Genomic DNA, 20,872 nt, shown 5'->3' on the forward strand with positions numbered 1-20,872 from the left:
AGGCATGCTTTTATCTAGAGCTGGCAAGGAAATTCTTATAAAGGCTGTAGCTCAATCTATACCAACATATACGATGAGTGTTTTTCTCCTTCCTTTGAAACCGTGTGATGAATTGAATAATTTGTGTGCTAAGTTTTGGTGGGGACAAGAAGGCAATGAAAGAAAAATTCATTGGAAGAGTTGGGATAAGTTATCAACTTCTAAGATCGAGGGTGGTATGGGATTTTGGGATCTAAGAGCATTTAATTTAGCAATGTTGGCTAAACAAGGGTGGAGGATGATTCAAGGTAATGAGTCCTTATTATATAAGTGCTTCAAAGCGTGGTATTTTCCCCACTCATCTTTCCTTGATGCTAAGGAATCCCCAAGTTGTTCTTATGTTTGAAGGAGTTTGGTGGCTGCCTTACCTATTCTTCAAGCTGGCTATTGTTGAAGGGTCGGCAATGGGAGCTCAATTCGGGTGATTGGAGATAGGTGCATCCCTAATTATCCTACAAATAAGGTGTTACATCCTTATCATGATTTATTGAATGAGATGGTTGTGTTAGAGTTGATCAACCCGGAGATTCATGTGTGGAGGAATGAGTTGATTCATTTACTTTTCCATCCGGACGATGCTAAAGCAATATGTAGAATTCAGCTTAGCAAAAGAAATATTGCTGATTCTATTATTTGAAGCTACAATGAAAATGAATATTTTTCTGTTAAGTTAGCTTATAAGGTGGCAAGGAAAATTCAAGGGGAGGATCAAGCTGAGTCATCAGATTGTAATGCCAGTAAAAAGGTATGGCAAGCTTTGTGGAATCTCAAAATTCCTAACAAAGTTAAAGTATTTGGTTGGAGGGCCTGTATTGACATTTTGCCAACAAGAGCAAACCTGGTGCGGAGAAGAGTTATACCTGATAATAAATGTCCAATATGCTTAAGGGAAGTGGAGACAACAATCCATGCAATTTGGGAGTGTGTGGCGGTGCAGGATATATGGGTAGGAAGCTATCGAAAATTGTAGAAGAGGAGCATAATGCCTACTGATGTTATGCAGCTTATGGAATGTTTAATTGACATGTTAGTGAGATAGGAATTGGAGTTGTTCTGGATTCAAGCTTGGATTACATGGAATCAACGAAACCGAGTAGTGTTTGGTGGAACTCTGATGGATCCGAGAAGCTTGAACAAGAGAGCTGAAGAATTTCTGACAGAGTATAAGGTAGCCCAGGCGCAACTGACAGTAGCACAAATGGAGCAACATGGAAGCACCACTTGGCAACCTCCACCATCAACAGCTTATAAATTGAATTTTGATGAGGCTATTTTTTCTAAGCTGGACAGAACCGGAGTGGGAGCAATTACACAGAATGAGCAAGGTTAAGTTATGGCGACAATGACGGCAAGTGGACCAAAGGTGAGCTCTAGTAAGGAAGCAGAGTTGCTAGCATGTTGAAGATCAATTGAATTTGTTGTGGATGCTGGGTTCACCAAGCTGATCATAGAAGGAGACAATGTAAATGTTATGCAAGCCATTTCATCTTCACGGATTAATTGTTCACCGCTAGGATATGTGGTGGATGATATTTGCCACTTGGTTCATTGTTTAGAGTGGGCTAGAATTAGTTTTACTAAGAGGGGTGGGAATAAGGTTGCACATGCTTTGGCTTAATATGCTAGAAATTCCTTAGATAATGATGTGTATTGGATGGAGGAATCTCCTCCACTGCCTACAGAGGCCTTGATTTAGGATGTTATGTTATTATGATTATATGAATGAATGATCCATTTTCAAAAAAAAAAAAAAATGTTTAACTATTTTGAGAGATTTCTTCAAAAAAAAAAAAAAACTATTTTGAGATAGACTCTATAAGTGTGGAACTCATCTTCATGCGAGATGGATGTTATCCCATTACTCAAAATGACACTTCTTCTCATTCTTTAAGCAAATCCTTTATTGAAAATTTTGAACTAAAAAGTATTAAGAAAAAGGTGTTTCGAGATCTATTAAAATACATGGGCAACAAGCTCTAGAAGATAAGGCCCACAAAAGTTGGAACACACTTCTCACTTCTCAAATTTCTTATCTTGGCTAGAAAATGCCGGATATGCTTGATGGTGGTTGTTCTATTCCAATCCACAATCTTCTTCCAGTCCAATCCCCCTATAATTGGGAAGAAATGGTGGTTGTTCTATTCTAGTCCACAATCTTCTTCCAGCCAAGCCCCCTTTAATTAGGAAGAAATATTTACCCCCAGGATATTTTTAGAAGTTAACTTATCTGAAACACTTCGTAGACGATAATTGAAAAGCTTCTCAATTTCCTTGATGACTTCTGTAGAGAAAATGGAAGGGTTAGTATAATTAATACACTTACATGCCAAAAAAGATAGATTGAATCAACTATAAGCTAAGATAGACCATGTGCTTATTCTAGCAACAATGTGTTATTTAAGTCTAGCAACAATCTTATCAATTAGCAACCTGCAATCTTTAGAAGCAAGCTTACTAAAAATGGAAGCATGCCTAAGTACTCAACAAAATATAAATATTAGAAAAGATAAAAAAATATTTCCTTCATTCCAACCCAAGAAGTCATATACCACCTTACCCCATATGTGCATTGTTTGAGTGATGTTTGTGTGTGGATGTTATCCCATGCGTACCCAAACAACGTCTGGAATAGTATTTTTTAGAAATATTTTTTCAAAAGAATTGATGCAAGATCCATACCCTACACCTCATTTTTCACCTATAAAAAGAGCCTTCCGAACTACGCTAAAGTATCAACAATTGTTTAGAGGAAAACACTATAACGAAAGATCGATCAAGTCCTCAATAGAGTTTTCAAGTGAAAAGGATGGGGAGCTTCTTCCTAAGCACTTTCTCTAGTTTTAAAGGTTTTTCTGTTAGAGTCATATTTTCTATGTAATTGGCTAATCCTTTGAAAAAAATATATTTTACTTGTAATTGAGTAGATCTAAGATTGGTTTAATATATCAAGAAGTATGTTGAACAAACATATCAAGTGGTATCTTTAAAGTCATGAAAATTGATCCAGAAAACAAGTGAAGAAAAGTTGTTTCATTAAGTCTCGACAGATGCTCAATAGACCTAGAACTCATATACTCTGTGTGAAGCTATGGAGTTTGTACACCATAGGGTTTTGTAATCAAGTGCATCCTGATTTTCATCGTTTATGAAGTGAAGAATTTTGCAGCCAACAACAATCATTTAAGTAGCTGAAGTTAAATGTACTGGGATTCGTGTAAATGAATTAGTTACAGATTGAAGATTTGTACAACAAAGGAAAAAATGATACTACAAGATCAAGTCCAATTAGGCATTGGAGCGAAGGTTCAACTGTAGGTTGGTATTTTGGGATAGGCAAAGGTAGTGGTAAAATTCCCTATATTTGTAACCGCTTGATTATTGATTAGTGGATTCTTAGAAGTAGTGACATTAGATTTACCCAGTAGGGTTTTTGCTTTGCTAGAGGTTTTCCCTATTTGTCAACAAATCACTGTATCAATTTAATTTCCACTGCATTTAGTTTATTTGGTGATTTGTTAGTGCCTCCACAATTTGCATATAATTTAACTTAATTAATTAACTTGGGTAATTGAATTAATTAACCGGAGTCGAGCTATCTTAACCCAACATTTTCTTTAATCAAAACTTTTATGGGGTTGTTCATCTTAAGTTTAAAACTTTTCTAACTTGTGTTTGTCTCTCTTTGGTTTAATTATTCTGCCTAAAGACCGAGGGGAACGACCAGGCTTCAAGAGTTCTTTCTTTGTTTCGAGTTTGGTCTTCTTCCTTTATGTTTTCTATGATTCTTTTTAGTTTTTTTTTTTAATATTCTTTCATCTTAATTTCTTTTTTTATATCCTATCTTTAACTGTGTACACAACACCTTCAGTCAAGCATATGCGGTAACTTTTCAAAACCGTAGGATTTCTATTTTTCTTTTTCTTTTTCTTTTTCTTTTTTTTCATTCTCCTTTCTTCAGTGAACATGTATTTGTGATTGTTTTTCAAAATATGTTATAAATATGTGATTAGGTTGAACCCTAGAGATTGGATACCCATCCCTTGTGTACGATTGAATTGTGTCCACTTTTATTTTCTTAAAGCAATTTGCATGCTTAGAATAGATCCTGCTTAGGGGAACCCTTGCTAGCATACAACTAGGAGGTACGAAGTGACAGTCAAACTGATAGTATGATAACATTAGAAATGATTGTCATTCTCTACCCTAATCATGAGTTAGTGGGATATTCCCATGCCCATCTTTAGGATGGGTCCACACTATTCAACACCCAAACCTAGTCTATCATAGGGCAAGACAATCCAAGGAACCACGTTGGTTTGGTGGCTCTCACACTAACACCAATGCACTACACAAGTTCATTTTATATATGGATTCATCCATCGAATTGAGTAGTGAAGATTTAATGCCCCTATGCTAACAATAATATTATCAATTCTGTTTCGTTTCAGCTAGAGTGATAGGAAAATTCCATTCCAGTTAGTTTACTAGTATTTCTTCTATAAATTTTTTTAAAAAAATTTACTAGTATGAATAACATCCTATTCCACCTCAGCATAAATTTTGGTCCATTTAGTTATATTTAGTCCAATAAGAAGATTTTGGATGAAGTAGTAAGCAAATTCTGTTCCGGAAAAAGTTTTTCTCCAAATTAGTTTGGAGAAAAACCTTCAAACTTATCATATATTTTTATATTGGGTGTGAAATTTGAAAATTTAGCCGTTGGATTGCATGTTCTTATTATATCTTCATGCTTGCAAAATTTCAAGAAAATAAAAAATCAATTGTTATGCCATCAAACAAATGTTAAAATTTCAAGTTTTTATAATTTAAAATTGTGTATAAAAAATAAGTTCATTGATCAAATAGTAAATAAAATCCGATTTAAACGAAATTTAATATGCATGTTAAAAACATAAGGAACATGAAATTCAATAGTTAGTTTTTCAAAATTCACACCTAAAAAAAAGATATATGATAAGTTTGAAGAGTTTATCTCCAAACTAGTTTGGAGAAAAACTTTATTCTTCTGTTCTTATTAGTTAATTGGTATGAATCACATCCCATTCTACCTTGATTTAAATTCCAATCCATTTTATTAAATTACATTCTGTAATAAGATGATTTTGATTGGATTGTGAACAAAACTTTATTTTTTTTCCCCCTAACCTTATTTTCTTTTTTGTTTTCATTACTTAACTCAACTATGGCATGTTTTTCTTTTTTCATTAACTGTGTTTTTTTCATTACTTGACTTACATCTGATAAATTCATTTACCTTACTATATATGACATGCTATATAATGATAATATTAAGAAGATGTAATATTTAATTTTAAATTGATAAATGACATGGTAGAGAACACTATGTAATGAAGAATTAGCAAATATATATTTAAAATAAAATTAGCAGTAACCTCCAAAGGAATATACCAATATCAAAATATATATTCTGTTTCATCCAATTAATTAATAGCTTTGACGAACGTTCATACTTGGCTACTTGCTCTGTTAATCTTATCCAGAAAATGATCCTTAGCTTCATGCTTTCTTCTTATTCAGGGTATACAGTACAAGTTTCAATTTCTGCGTTAAACTGGTAGTTCGTTAGAAATTATTAGTTGTAGACGCCACGTGCAAATGCAAAGTCTGTCTTGATACAGACCCAAAATGGATCAAAATGCAAGAGAGATACAATGTATAGGAAAAGCTCGAACATTATTCATTAGTTAATAGTTATGCACTAATTCTTTCACACGGCTCTTCAAGTCTTGAACAGCTACTTCTCAACAACAACCACAAAAAAGTCTTGAACAGCTACCCATATGACAAGAACGGTTAATTGGACCCAGTACCCACAACTGAAAAGTCTGGAATCTTATTAATTTTATGGATGTTGACGAAAGAGAGTGAGAGATGGCAAATGTTAGCTCCACTGGCCCACACTAATAGCTCAGGTTCACATCTTCCTTGATACTTATTCCAGATTCATCCCGGTAATAGCCTTCAATTGTCCTTAAGCTTGCTGTGGACCTTATTAAGATTAAAATAACGTGGATCTCAATTTTTTTTTTAATTGAATTAATAAGAGAAATTGTATACAGTTGACCTATAAATTATCTAAAACTGAAATATTGACATACAGGTTTAATGTTAACAGCCACCGTAAGAGAGAGAGAGAGTAGCATATGATGAAAATCTCTCCCTTTAACTTTTCTTTTTACCCCTTGACTGCCTGTGAAGTCAGTTCAGTCATCCGCTCTCTAGAGTCTAGACTCGAAGAAAAGAATAGTTTTTACACGTTTTGAAATGAGGTCGCAGGAAAAAGAAAGTTTTAGGTCACGTGCTTCATAAATATGTCTTTTTCTGGATAATGTCGCACAAATTCCGATAACCATGGATAGGGAGGCAACGAAATATATAATTCTATTATTAAAAAAAAAAAAGACTAAATATATAATTGACTCTAAGATAAAAAATAAAATAAAATTTGTATCCATTCAAAATTCAATATTAATTTTATTTAAATCAATTATTTATCAAAATGAAATTCAAAGTCATTTAAATCCCAAAATAATCTCTGATAGAATTTGCACGAAGTTTGCGGAAAGTTTCATTTCAATGTATAAAGTTATATAGTCCTTTAGAAGTCCGTATTATTTTATATTGCAAAACCTAATTTTGACAATATTTTTCATTAAATATTACTCATATTGTAGTTATAGTAAAAGCGTGAAGAGTAGGTAAAATCACTTTTTAGACAAGATGATAGTTTGTTGATCTTTTAATTCTTATTAACCATTTGGTACAATTTACAAAGAAATAATGATGAATGTAAAAACATGTGTGCTTTAAATTTACTATCATCCTATTAAAATTTTGGAAAAAATAAAAAGGAAAATGTATGTTTGCACACATATATAAGTATAAAAAACTAATTTAGTATCTAAATTAGAGTAATCTTGCTTAAAATCCCCTTAGTCTCTTGTTAGAGTCTCAATCAATCGAGTCTTGCAGTCCTGAATTTTAATTAGGCCTATTAAATAGGCTCATGACTTGGAATTTGAGCCATTTTTTCAAAAGTATATAAGAGATCATAAGAGTTGACTGAATAAAGAAAAAAGATCCTCAATTGCATATGTAGACTTTTATACCTAACCTCTTTGAATTCACCAACATACAAGCAGAGACTCTAAAGTGAATATGAAGATTGGTATTGCTGACTAGTAATCAAGTTGAAATCATAGTACATCAACACATTCAAGCTGCTGTGAAACCTTCGAGGTGGTTGTTGAAGTCGCGAGTGGAAAGCTTGTGTTGGCAAAATTCATTTTGAAAGAGCCCAACAAAGTTGGAGTTGTATGTAGTCATATATATGAGTAAATCACTACCTGTTGTAACAACACAACTCCATACCTAACACTTTTAATTTTTCACTGATCAGAAAAGTAATTTTTGTGGTGAGATCACATTAAACCTAATAACAACTTGTCATATAAAATTTGTTGTAAAATATTTTAAAAATATTGTAAATATAACATTTCCCTTTTTTATGAAATAATAATAGTAAAAAATTATTGTAAATCTTTATCTAAATTTAGGAAAAGAAAAGAGCCATGTGATAAATTGTTGTCGATGCAATTAAAGTCCAGAAATTAATGTCTAGTCAAATGTTTGACTACGATGCTGTTTGCTTTTTTGATGTTGATATCAGTAAAAAAAATTTCCACATTGATGAACCACGATGGCCTATATAGATGTTCGAAATGATAGTGTGTTCCCTTTATGCAAACAAATGTCAAGATTTAAAAAAAAAAAATGCTAAGCAAATTACCACTTAGAAATAGCAAAAGTTAAGATTATTAGTTTAGAGAAATGAGGGGTTCAACTTCAGGGAGAGGTGGTGAAGTAGGAGACCCTCGGAAAGTTAGCCGTCCATTATGGAGGTTTAGAGTTCGAAGAGTTAGAGTTATACAGAAAGTGTATATAAAGAAATCAACACCGAGCTTTCAACCTCAGCTTTACCAAGCAAGGTTAGTGAAAAAAAAAAGTCTCATTTGACTTCTTTTGTTAGTTTATTACTTTCTACCTGCAACTTGGATATTGATACACCAAAACATCCCAAGAAAAAAATGTTGGAAAAACTTGAACTACAAAACCAAAGTGGACAAAACAATCCTTAAAACTCTCTAGAATCCTTAGTATATATTTGTCATCAAAATTAAGGAGTAGGAAAGCATTACAAAAGTGATGAAGAGCCAGCATAGGAGAGAAGAAGTCACAAGCTCTAACAAGTTTAAGAATGGAGCATGTGTGCAAGAGAGGAAGATTAGCTACCTCTCTCTCTCTCTCTCTCTCTCTCTCTCTCTCTCCAATATGTGATGATGACTATATTTATTATTGGGTCTAACAAATGCTCACTAAAAATAAACTCCGATTAATCTATGATTTATTTAACACATAAAATAATGATTATGCTGGCTTACAACATAAAAATAAATAAATAAATAAAAGGCTTCATAATATAATAATAGGGATAATTGCATATAGCTCAATTGTGTTTAACGTGTGATTTTAGAAACCGGAGTGGTCAAAGAACCAAATTATGGAGTAGTTTTTAGTTTTATAGTCCGATTGGAGTTGAACTAATAGTCAAACTAATGATGTCATAAATAAATAATTAATAATTTTAAATTTATAAAAAAAATTATAAGATATTTATTTTATAACTAATAAACTAATAGTGGTAAATATGTTAAGTTAAAAAATATATAACATTTTTTAAAACAATTTATGTAAGGAAATTTGTGAATTTATGTTGTATTGGGTTATTGATAAGTATATATAAATATATGAATTGAAGTGCTAATGTTTTTTTTTTTTTTCCAAAAAACAAATGCCAATGCCTAAATACAACTTGTATTGCATGCCTTTCTCAAAAAAAAAAAAAAAAAAACACTTGTATTGCATGCCAACAAAATGGCACATTAAAAACAACACATATCGAGCGGAAAAGAAATTTAGAAGGTCAAGAAAAGTGAAACTTGGCACTCCATAAATATATCCCCACCCACCCCTCTTTCTTCGCCTCTATTTCGGCATTTCAGTTTCATACTCCCACTTTATTTCATAGTTTCAGTCTTTCACTACTTCACATACACAGGAGACTAACAGAGCACCTACATGAATCACATGATTTCTCCAGAAATAAAGAGAAGCCAAAGACACGTAACAAACACACAAATGAAACCCAACCAAATAAACATAGAGATAAAGAACCATTAGAGCACCGGGATCGTTGATGTGTACTGAACCACTGGACTTGAAAGTCATTTACTGAATCAAATTTAAAAGCTTGTACAACCTAGTAACTTACCCTGTGCCAATCCACCACCACACAAGCGCTGGAGCCTTCATGGTTTGGAACAAGTATTTTTCTTTTCTTTTTTTTATTTGTTGGAACAATCAAACTACTGCGTTTTTGACATTTAATTAATCAAATCGCACAAAAACCCGTTAAATTGTTCCGGTTCCTGGTATTCACAGTTGAACTTGAACCTGTAGTTTCTGCCTTTTTTATGCTTTTTTGTGTAATTTTTAGTTTTGATAGTATATCGGACTGGATTGATGTCCGGTTCTTGGTTGAACTAGTCGAACGGTCCGATTTGATCTGATTTTTATAATCATGGTTTAAGGCTTAATGTCAACTTATTTTTTCCTTCCACAAAAAAGTCAACTTATTTTTTATGTGACAGTGTTTTCCCATCCTATCTATAATAGAAAGAGTAAGAGCAATTGCAGCAGTGAAGCTAAATAGCTATATAACTATTTTAACTCCACTCAAACACAAAAAATTCACCTACAGCAGTGGAGGTAAAGTAAAAAAATTTAGCTAAAGTGCTACAGTGCTCATGTATCAATACATGAGCACTATAGCTGAGAGCTATAAAAAAAAAAAAATTTATTCACCTTTCCAATTAATTTGTGGTTGATTATTTTTTGGGTAGTGGGATATATTATTTTATTGTGATATTTATATTATTTTATTGTGTTGAAAGCTAAAATAGATCCACTACTGCAACATGTTTTGTAAAATGAGTAGGTAAAATAGATAAAGTAACTTTTTGTGGAGCTAAATTGCTAAAATTTTAGCTCCACTGCTGTGGATGCTCTAACGCTTTAGTTATAAATTATTTTAAAACATATTTAATTACAAATTATTGTTGTAGCCAATTTTTATTGGTTTTTAATCACTTTTTAACTTACCAATAACCACTCATAACATCAACAATTTGTAAAATAGTTTATAAATGTAGCATTTTCCTAAGAGTACTCAGATTAAAGGGTGAATAATAAAAAAGTGTGTCAAATTTACACATTAAAAAAAAAAAAAAAACTACCCTCATCAACAAGCCAAAATTGTGTAAATATGCATTGTTTTTAAATTAATTGCGTAAATTCATATTGTCACTATTCATTTTTATTTTATTTTTTATTCTTTCTTTATGTATCCCGATTATAAAGAAAGAGATTTCAATTGTAAAGAAAGAGGGTGGACGGTTGTTGTTATGTGTGAAGAAAGAAAAACAATTAAAAAATTTAAATTGATATTATAATAAAATATAGTAGAAAATAAATAATCAAATATAGGGTGTTTTGAAAAATAAATAAAAAAAATAGAAAAAAAAAAAAAAAAAAAAAAAAAAAAAAAAAAAAAAAAAAAAAAAAAAAAAAAAAGAAGAAGAAGAAGAAGAAGAAGAAGTAAGTTATTATAGATAGCAGGGTGTCCAATTTCATATCCTCCAATGTGAATAGATAATTTGATGCAAATACTTTAATAAAACTATTGGAACCTACTTTCTTTAACTTTTCTGTTTTATTTATCAATGTGAGGATTACATATGCATAATTGTGGTTTTTGTTCACTTTTAACTTTTGATTATATAGCATTCTCAATCATGTTCATTGTTTATGATTGGCTAAGTGAGCAAGATTTCATATCCTCTGCCCCATGCCACGAGGTCTTCATTTTTCTGATAACATCACTAATTGGCCTAATCCAAGTGGATTATCAAAGCAAAAGTCTGTCACCATTTGACACACACCCCATAAGTATGTGGACTTTCTTTGCGGCAATCAACATCTTCAGCATGGGACTTGCAACTAAGATGGAGCTCCAAACTCGTAGCCCAAGCTACTCTAAAATTCTCAGCCATGTCATTGTCATCTCTGGAGTTCTTTCTTCAGCCTCCCTAGCATCAACTTTATTTCCTGGATTGTTTAACATATTGGTCATCTTAGCTATAATGTTAATATATATACTATATAAGCATATGTATAAATGGATTGTGAGAGCAAATTCCCAAGTATGTAAGATCCTTAATAGTTTTCTGGGTTGTAATATGATGCAGCGGCAACATTTGCCTGTGTAACTTTCTTGTTAAAAATTGTACCAGAATGCAAGAATAAAGAATCCATTCAAGTTGTAGTAAAGATGTCACCAAAGTAATTCTTATTGTTTTTATTCTTAAAGACACACCTAGAAACAGGTCCAGTGTGAGATTCGAAGAATTTGTTTTTTGGATATTCTTGTGTTTTGTGGTTCTTTAGCTTGTCTGAAATCTTGTTTTGTTTGCTTAAATTGAGTTGCAAGTTGCAACTGAGATTTAAGGTGACACTAGCAGATATTATTGTTAGTATGGGCTGCATTTTGATGTTTTTTAATTAAAATAACTCCATTAGCCCGCATATATAGTAAATAAAGAAGCCACTCTGCTATCCATTAAAAAATTTAGCTGCAATGGGAGAAATGTAGAATCGAGAGTTCTATATGGATTTGTATTTGAAAAATTTTAAGATGCTCCGTACTATACCTTGATTTTTCTTTGGCCAATCTAAATTTGTCATCACTTCCAATTGTCTATATAATCCTTCAATTTTCTGTAACAAAACAAAATGATGTTGACCTTATCGGCATGAAGCAAAATTATCTATCATATTGCCTTTGTCACCCCAAGAAAGATGAAGAAATAAATACACAACTGTAGCAAATGTCAGGTACAACTATCCAGATGCAATCATGTCTTGTATATTCAAATGCTAATAAAGTTAAATAATGACTGTTAAAGTTATGAAGTGCCTAATAAAGTTAGAAACTAGCAATATGAAAGCTGCATACGGAACTCAATGAAATTTTATCTGTTTCATAAGCACATTGCATTATCATGAAATTTCTTTCCCCTTTTGTGAGCTCTTGAGTCACCAAGACGTTGTAAAATATGTAAACTTTCAAGACGCTCAACAACATCCTTCATAGTAGGACGGTTCCTTGGAAAAAACTCAATGCAACACATCCCCAACTCTGTAATTGCAATACCATCTTGAGCATGATAACCCCAGTCTTCTTGCAGGCTGTTTTGGACAAGAGAACACTGGGGTTTGTATTCCTTCTTGGCCCAAACATGCAGTAGATGGTCCAATACTATGTCAGGTTTTTCCAGTTCACAAGTTCTTTTGGCTATTAGTCCCAGGAGAATAACCCCAAATGAAAATACTTCACTGCTTGTATCCCAATCACCCCCTGCACATCCATTCAATTTTGAGTTAAGAATTATGAAAAATACTAAATGGTGTACTATCGAAAAAAGAGTAGCATGCTAGCAGTTGATGAAAAAAGCCATATAACTAAGAGAATGTAGCATATTTTGATGGGTTTCTAATCTCTGCGAACTATCATAACTTTTAAAGATTAAACTCAACTAAACAAAGCCTCATATACATATGAAAGGACTCATTCAACAAATATATGGGGCTATATTAATTATTACATGCTGAAACAATGTCATTCCTCATTTCTATTAGAGCTAAGACTATTTATCTTATTGCAGCTGAGCTGCTAATTTATTTATCTATCACATGTATAATTCCTTTTTCCCTTCAAATCTATAGATTGCAGGTTGTCCTGATTCATCAGTTTCTCAATCCAGTACTATTATATTCTAAACTAAGAAAATATCTTTAATCAAACAAGAGTGAGTATTACTGAATAATAGGAAACCAAAGAAAAGAGTAATAAGAGGTAGAGGAAGCACCTTGTAGAGTAAAATATGGATCATGACAGCGTATAGGCATTGTTATTTGCTTATTTTGCCTACTCATTTCACCAATTGCTCCTTTGCCAATTTGTCCAAAATCAATTAGTTTTGGCTTGAAATCCTAAAAAAAAAAAATAGACCCAAAGATTTATATCATCAAGGCAAACTGCAAAGGCATGGAAACCAATAAATTTAAGGGAATTTTTTTTTTTTTTTTTCAATTAGTTCATGTGTAAGAAGAAAAAAGATTTAAGCCTGACCCAATCGACCACTATATGAGATGCATTGATATTGTAGATCAGATAAGGTTTGTCCTGACCATGAAGAAATTTAAGGAGGCGTGCAATTTCAAGAACAACATTGATCCTCTGAAGCCAGTTGAGATCATCTGTATTTGTGTGTACATATAGATTAGCAATTACGCAGTGGTGTATCAACAAATCATGTACAGCACAATACGAGATCTAGAAAACTCAAATAAGTATCTATTATTGAAAGCAACTTGACCAGAATCTCAACTTCTATGTAATGTATCAAGAAATGGGGGGCAGGGGAGGGGACAATTATCCAACATATAATTCCACCTCGGAAAGAGAAAAAGAACAAAAAAATTATCAACCATGTGTATTTTTTTTTTTTTGTGTGCAGTTAACATAGCCTCTCATCTACAGTGGTAAATTTTATGTAGATGTTACTGCGCACAAGCAAATCCATCATTTCATGATTGTGTCACATTGCACAAGTTGCTTGTACATGATACTTTGAATTTTAAAGATGTATGTTGATGAAAGATCTTTTCTTTTCCCATATAACAAAGTATTCCATCATTTATTTCAATCAAACGTTTTGAGAAGCAAAACTTTTAAGGAAATAAAGAAACAAAACATCAATTGAGTGTACCTTTCACCATTATGTTCTGCAAACTATCTAGTGGGCTGAGGTCATAAACAACACCCTTTATTTCTTCTTCAAAGCAATAACCAATCAGTTTTGCCAAGTTGGGATGACTGTTCATAGTTGGATTTGTTAAAATTTCAACTTCTTCCTACAACACATACCAAACCAGTAACTAATTAACAACCACGAGAAAAGTCAAATAATTTTTTCTTGGAGAGAGAGAGAGAGAGAGAACCAAGTCAAGAACTTACTTTAACCATCAAATACTCATCATATGAGAAAGCCATGTTTTCGGATTTCTTATCCCATATCTTTACCATTACATCTTGACCTTCTGTTCCAGTCATGATTCCTTTAATCTTTCCTCTATATAATTTGCCAAATTGGATAACTCCAACGAGGCTCTTGATGTTGAAATTGTTGGTGCACGATTTTAAGTCCTCTGATGTAAACACTTCTAACTTTGAAAAATCCATCTTATTGCCATGCAGCTCTGCACATGAAAGATCTTCGAACAACCACTCAAAACAAAACAACTATTTGAGCAGAAAAGATATACATAGCTGAGACATATGATTATCGAAGGATATAGCATCATTTCTTCCCCCCAAAAGCTATGCCAAAAGTTGTATCAGAGAGAGTAGAAATTGTCAAAATTTTGAGCATATTAAAAAGTAGATTGTTTTTTAGATCGAGTCCATCACCCAAAAAGTCAAATTCGACGGATAAAGCAAAGAACCTCTAGGATCAAGGCTTGGGATGTGATAGACCATGTGGTGAAGAAGAAAACCTGGAAAAATAAAAGTAAATGCAAGTTTAGAACGACCATCCATGTTTCAACTTTATAATTCAATTAAATATTACATAGAATATTAAATATATCCGATGTTCCATCCTCAAAACTCTTATTACATATTAAATATTACCTCAAATCTTTTTCAACCCCTTTCATTAATATGTCACGTGCAATATTTTATAATTATGAGCCTGCTTGTTCTCTTTGAACGTGTCATTTTTATTATCAAAAGTTTCCTGGTTGACCAATTCCAACAAGATTGAAGCCATAACCAATGTGATCCAGAGTTTGACAGTTGTTACAGAGATAGGAACTCTTGATGCGCGTTTAGATTCTTAGATAAGAAATTAAAAATGGATTTGTAAGTTTGTGGAGTGAAAAGATTCAGCCCAAGCTTAACAGAATGCAACAATGGAGTTTACACAGTAACACACTCAGAGAGATGCTATGAACTCAGATAAGAGGAAGAAGAAGCTACAGAGAGAGAAGAAGAAAATTCTGGAGAAATAATTGCTTAGCTTATCATTGCACTATTCCACAATATATATATATATATATATACACAAGAGTCAATAACTGTCTGATCAGAGTTCCTAAAATCACGGGATTGATCCGTGAATGGTGGAGAGAAATTAGGAACTAAGCAATTGTTAATAACTGCCTAACAGACTCAGATAATACCAACAATATCTTATACAAAACGCAGCGTACCAACAACATAATGACAAACACATGAAACGCAGCGTTTCATTATGTACAAGTTTTCATTTGAAAACTAGCCGTTGGACATAACACTCTGTTTTCCTTTGGAATTTCTGGAACTTCTGGAACTACTCTCAACATGGAGGAGCTTTGCCTATTGAACAAGAATCTTATATCTTCTTATATCTTCCCTAACATTTTCTTCTAAATTATACTCTCTCACCAAGCTTAAACACTAAACACGCGCACACACTTAAAATCCCAATCTACTACTACAAGAATTAGACCCTTTTATAGTGGTACTTTGCATTAAACAGCTAATTCACTAGTCCAGCAATCTCTCTCTCTCTCTCTGCGCATTTAGAGTGTTCTATCTGTGTGTTTGTGTGAGGATTTAGATTGTGAGCATTGAGTGTAGTAGTGTGCACCACCATAGGAGGTCACATTCATGTTTTTCAGTTCATGGAGGAATGCAGAACAAGATCGTTGGTGCTTTGAACGATTGAAATGAGACGGGAGAGCCATTTAGGTAGCATGAAACAACCTTGGTTCATACTTCATAGTGGCTTAATAACACGAGGTATGCCATAATCACACTTTTTCCTGTTGTTATGTTTTGTAACAACAATAAACCTAATGCTATTATTTAACTATATGGGGAAATCTTATTAGAAAAGAAAAAGTATTTATCTGATATCAATCATGTTAGAAAAGATAAAGCATAGGTACAATCCCATAATAAAGTATATGAGAAAATATAAAATAAAAAAATTAATAACACAAGAGGTATGTCATAATCACACTTTTTCCCATTGCTATGTTTTGTAACAACAATAAACCTAATACTATTATTTAATTATATGGATAAATCTTATTAGAAAAGAAAAAGCATTTATCTGATCAATCATGTTAGAAAAGATAAAGCATGGGTACAATACCATGATAAAGTATATTAGAAAATATAAAGAATTAACAACACAAGAGGTATGCCATAATCACACTTTTTCCTGTTGTTATGTTTTGTAACAAAAATAAACACCTAATACTATTATTTAACTATATGGGGAAATCTTATTAGAAAAGAAAAGGCATTTATCTGATATCAGTCATGTTAAAAAAGATAAAGCATAAGTATGATACCATGATAAAGTATGTGAGAAAATATATAGAATTAACAACACAGGTGGTATGCCATAATCACACTTTTTCCCATTGTTATGTTTTGTAACAACAATAAACCTAATACTATTATTTAACCATATGAATAAATCTTATTAGAAAAGAAGAAGCATTTATCTTATATCAATCATGTTAGAAAAGATAAAGCATAGGTACAATACCATGATAAAGTATATGAGAAAATATAAAGAATTAACACAAGAGATATGCCATAATCACACTTTTTCCCGTTGTTATGTTTTGTAACAACAATAAACCTAATACTATTATTTAACTATATGGGTAAATCTTATTAGAAAAGAAGAAGCATTTATCTAATATCAATCATGGTAGGAAAGATAAAGCATAGGTCTGATACCATGATAAATTATATGAGAAAATATGAAGAATTAACACAGGAGGTATGCCAGAATCACACTTTTTCCTGTTGTTATGTTTTGTAAAAACAATAAACTTTTTTTTTATATATATATATTTGGAATAGGGGAAGGGGAAACTAGACTGAATACTTAATGCTATTATTTTACTATATGAGGAAATCATATTAGAAAATGAAAAGTATTTATCTGATATCAATCATGTTAGAAAAGATAAAGCATAGGTACGATACCATGAGAAAATATAAAGAATTAAGTAAAGAAGACAGAGAAAGAGAAATAAAGAGAAAACATAGGGAATTAACGTAGTTTAAACTTAGAGGCATTCATACACAGTGGCAGTCTCTTGATGATGATATCTTTACTAATAAATTCTATATTTTACAATTAACCGATTGGAAGGTATTTATAGTAGGCTAAATCTTAGAGTAACTATAGACTAACCCAAAGTTTAAATATTTACACTACAAGTAGCTTTAGAATTAGTTTAGTTGCATTATAAAAAATAAAAATCACTTTGTTGCATTGCAAATGAGATTACGACTACCTTGCTTGCACTCCAAATAAGATTAGATATGGACCATATGGTGAACATGGATTAAAATTATACCACTAGCTAATCCAAGCAATGGAAATTTTTGAACCAAATGTTAACACATATAGGTTTAGTTTCTCTAATTTCAAGAATTTAAAAGCTGAATTATTCTACATATTTGTTAAAAAGTGCCTTCAAGGGTACACTTTAGAGAATATCATATATATATTTTAGTATCATAAGATTCATAATCATAAAAATAATATATTGGTTTATATAGTCGTTGTACACTGAGATAGTTGTGTACCTTTTGTGATAATGTATTTTATGTGATACGTTTGCCCAATAAGCCAAACTCAATAAGGCATAAGAAATCTAATGATGGGGGTATAACAAAATGCAAATCTTCAGTTCATACGCTCAAATATATGTATGATTAGCATTTGATGTAGACATGTAGTCATCTAGTCATAACATAAAAATAGGCTTTTGTATTATAACTTCAACGATTTGAGTGCATGGTACCTACCTTTAACCCATGCATAAAGTGCTTTTATATATAGATATAAAAGATAATGGGATGAAACTTATAAAAATTATATATATATGGGCATGATTCAAGTTACACCTGGTGTAATTCTAAGTAATATTACACCACTTAATATTTTTTAATTGAATGCGAATATTGACAAATTCACAGTTAGATTACATTATCTTTATATATTCTTCATGCTTGCAAAATTTCAAGGTAATCAAAGATTAATAACCATCTCACCAATCAATTGTTAAAATTCAAATTTTTGTAGTTTAAAATAATGCATAAAAAATGAATTTATGGATCAAATGGTACACAATATCCGATTGATATAAAAATTGGCATGCATGTTAAGAAAATATAGAATATGTAATTTAATGATTGGATTTTCAAAATATTAATTCAATAACAAGTTATTGGGTGGTGTAACATTCTTAGAGTTACACTAGGTGTAACTTGAACTCAACCCATATATATATATATATATATATATAAAAGGAAATAGATATAAAAGATAATGGGATGAAACTTATAAAAAATTTATTTAACTACACCTCAAAAATAACATTATCATACATGATAGGTAGAGCTTGGCATAAGCAATTACTTAGCTAATTGGTACTTCTATTGAAATACATGGCCAAGTAATGTTTGAAACTCATATTCTCACTTTCATAATAACTAAATATTATCCCAAACTAAAATCAAACGAAAATGATAAAAGCCAGAGGGCCTGTGATGGTGAATCAACATACACATATGCACACACACAAACATATGCTAAGATTGATTTGCCAAAAACAGTAAAACGCATTGAACCGAAATAGAGTTGAAAGAAAGAATAAAAAATCCATCACATGGATCACAGAAACAATAAAAAATTTACCAAAAGAAAAAAGAATTTTAAAAATAGAGAGATTAATCACCTTTTTTTTTTTTTTTTGGTTTAAGCATAACATGGAAGGAATGGGAAAGAGAGTAGTACAAGGAGTAAGAGCAAATTAATATGAAAAAGAAGATGGAAGAGGAAGGGTTAGAGTAAAGTCATGATAAGGTTTGAAAATATAGGGGAGAAAAAGAGTCAAAATATGAGGAAAAAAAGTTGGACTAAGTGTAACGGCAAACTAACTAAGATGGAAGAGAAATGGTTGGAGCAAGTGTAACGGTAGAGTGTGAAACTTTGGGTGAAAAGAAAATAGTAAAAAAAAAAGGAAGAGAAAGATTGTAAAAATTGGATTGGTAATGATGGAATAGCCAAAAATTTATGAAGACATAAATTGATTTGCTAGTGACATGACATAATATGTAGCTAGTGTCGTGACATAACAGAAGTTTTAGCAAAATTAAATGCAAAGACTCCATTTTACTTGTTATATAGACAACAGACTTAGGCCTATTGAGCCTTGATAATTTTAACATCTCCCCTCAAACTAAATTTAGAAGTTTCAAGACATCTTGACTTTGGAAAGAAGGTGAGTCCTTGAAGGAAATCATGATTAGATGTGTGGACAAGTAAGACCAAACTAAATGAAGAGCATATGACAATCTAGATTGAAGGTGGAATGCACAAGATGGATCGAACCTTGTGCAGAATACTTATTAAAGGCGTGGTTTGAAAAAACTATGACTGAAGATGACAGCGATGAATGACCATAAAGAAACCCAAGTAAATTATTAGAGACATGATCTAAGTAACTCTAAAGATTATAAAGATGCATGAAGAAAAAGAAAGTCAATAAAAGAGACTATAGATCAGCAAGGTCCATGATACTTAGCTTGGATAATAGAGGGCACTTGTTTAGAAGAAAAGCCAAAAACCCAATAAAAGAGAAATATGCACGTTGCCTATGGAATGTAGTTGAAATCATCAAAAATTGTTTTATCAGAAAATATCATATCTGGTATGAACTTCTCAAGATGTTATCCATGACAGAGGATAAATCGAGACTAATTAAGCCATTAGGAATGGCTAGCAAAGACAAGCAAAGTAGATAACTTAGATACTATTCATGATAGGCGATAAATCGGGATGCCTGCCTAACAATTAGAAATATGGATTAGTGGAGGCTACTAAAGATTTGACTTTGATACTATGTTAGAAAATATAAATCATAATTCGGATACCATGTTAAAGAAGATAAGACAGCTATCATATCATGCTAAAGTACATGGGGAAAATATAAAGAAGAAAATAAAAGATGGTAAATATAGAAAGAAAAATAAAAAAGATAAAATATTGGGAATTAACATATTTGACCTTAAAAGCCTAAGTCCACATTATGTCTCCCCGTTGAATCGTGAGCTGTGTCATTCTATCTCAAAATCAATTGGTGATAAGAAAAACATACTCAAATTTTTATGGCGTTCGACATCACGCTCCCATGGACCTGTTTTTAAAGTGGTTGTAGGGAGTCGAATTGTGGTCCATAACAATCCCTCCTCACATTGACACTCCCGTAACTTGAACTACCTTGGCTCTAATACCATCTGTTAGATTATTTAGACCCTTGTACACTCAGATTGTTTAATTAATTAACCAATTTGATATTTAAGTTTATTATTCAAATCTAGGTTAAACACAAACAATCATATCACTTAATATGAAAAAATAAAGAAAACAAGTGAAATGATGACCTAGGAAAATCAATGAAACCATCTAGTTTCAAAATGAAAAATCTAGGGAAGATTTAACCTAAACTATTCTAAAGGCAAAAAATTCAA

At 31.9% G+C, this 20,872-nt stretch overlaps 1 protein-coding gene across 2 annotated transcripts; it reads right to left on the reverse strand.

Annotated features, from left to right (window-relative positions):
- Positions 1-11,185: 11,185 nt before the first annotated feature.
- LOC142617484 (serine/threonine-protein kinase BIK1-like) lies at positions 11,186-15,341 on the reverse strand. 2 transcript variants are annotated; one of them, XM_075790368.1, is made up of 7 exons: positions 14,954-15,341; positions 14,279-14,817; positions 14,031-14,175; positions 13,391-13,518; positions 13,128-13,251; positions 11,910-12,616; positions 11,186-11,307 (listed from the first exon to the last, which is right to left on the reverse strand). In XM_075790368.1, the coding sequence occupies exons 2-6, from the start codon at positions 14,501-14,503 to the stop codon at positions 12,240-12,242; spliced, it is 999 nt and encodes a 332-aa protein (XP_075646483.1). In that variant the 5' UTR covers positions 14,504-14,817; positions 14,954-15,341; the 3' UTR covers positions 11,186-11,307; positions 11,910-12,239. The 2 variants fall into 2 exon arrangements, with proteins under 2 accessions (XP_075646483.1, XP_075646484.1); XM_075790369.1 differs by lacking the exon at positions 13,128-13,251 and having other exon boundaries at positions 13,450-13,518.
- Between the last annotated feature and the right edge of the window lie 5,531 nt (positions 15,342-20,872).

Source organism: Castanea sativa, chromosome 11 (genome assembly GCF_040712315.1).
Source record: "Castanea sativa cultivar Marrone di Chiusa Pesio chromosome 11, ASM4071231v1".
In the NCBI taxonomy this organism is placed as follows: domain Eukaryota; kingdom Viridiplantae; phylum Streptophyta; class Magnoliopsida; order Fagales; family Fagaceae; genus Castanea; species Castanea sativa.

What these genes read in the sequence shown, in the direction of transcription:
- LOC142617484 (XM_075790368.1), bottom strand. Translation starts at nt 14,503, where the DNA reads ATGGATTTTTCAAAGTTAGAAGTGTTTACATCAGAGGACTTAAAATCG. An exon ending in GCAGAACATAATGGTGAAAG is followed by an intron (nt 13,519 to 14,030) that starts GTACACTCAATT and finishes ACACAAATACAG; the next exon opens with ATGATCTCAACTGGCTTCAG. An exon ending in TCCATATTTTACTCTACAAG is followed by an intron (nt 12,617 to 13,127) that starts GTGCTTCCTCTA and finishes ATGGATGTGCAG; the next exon opens with GGGGTGATTGGGATACAAGC.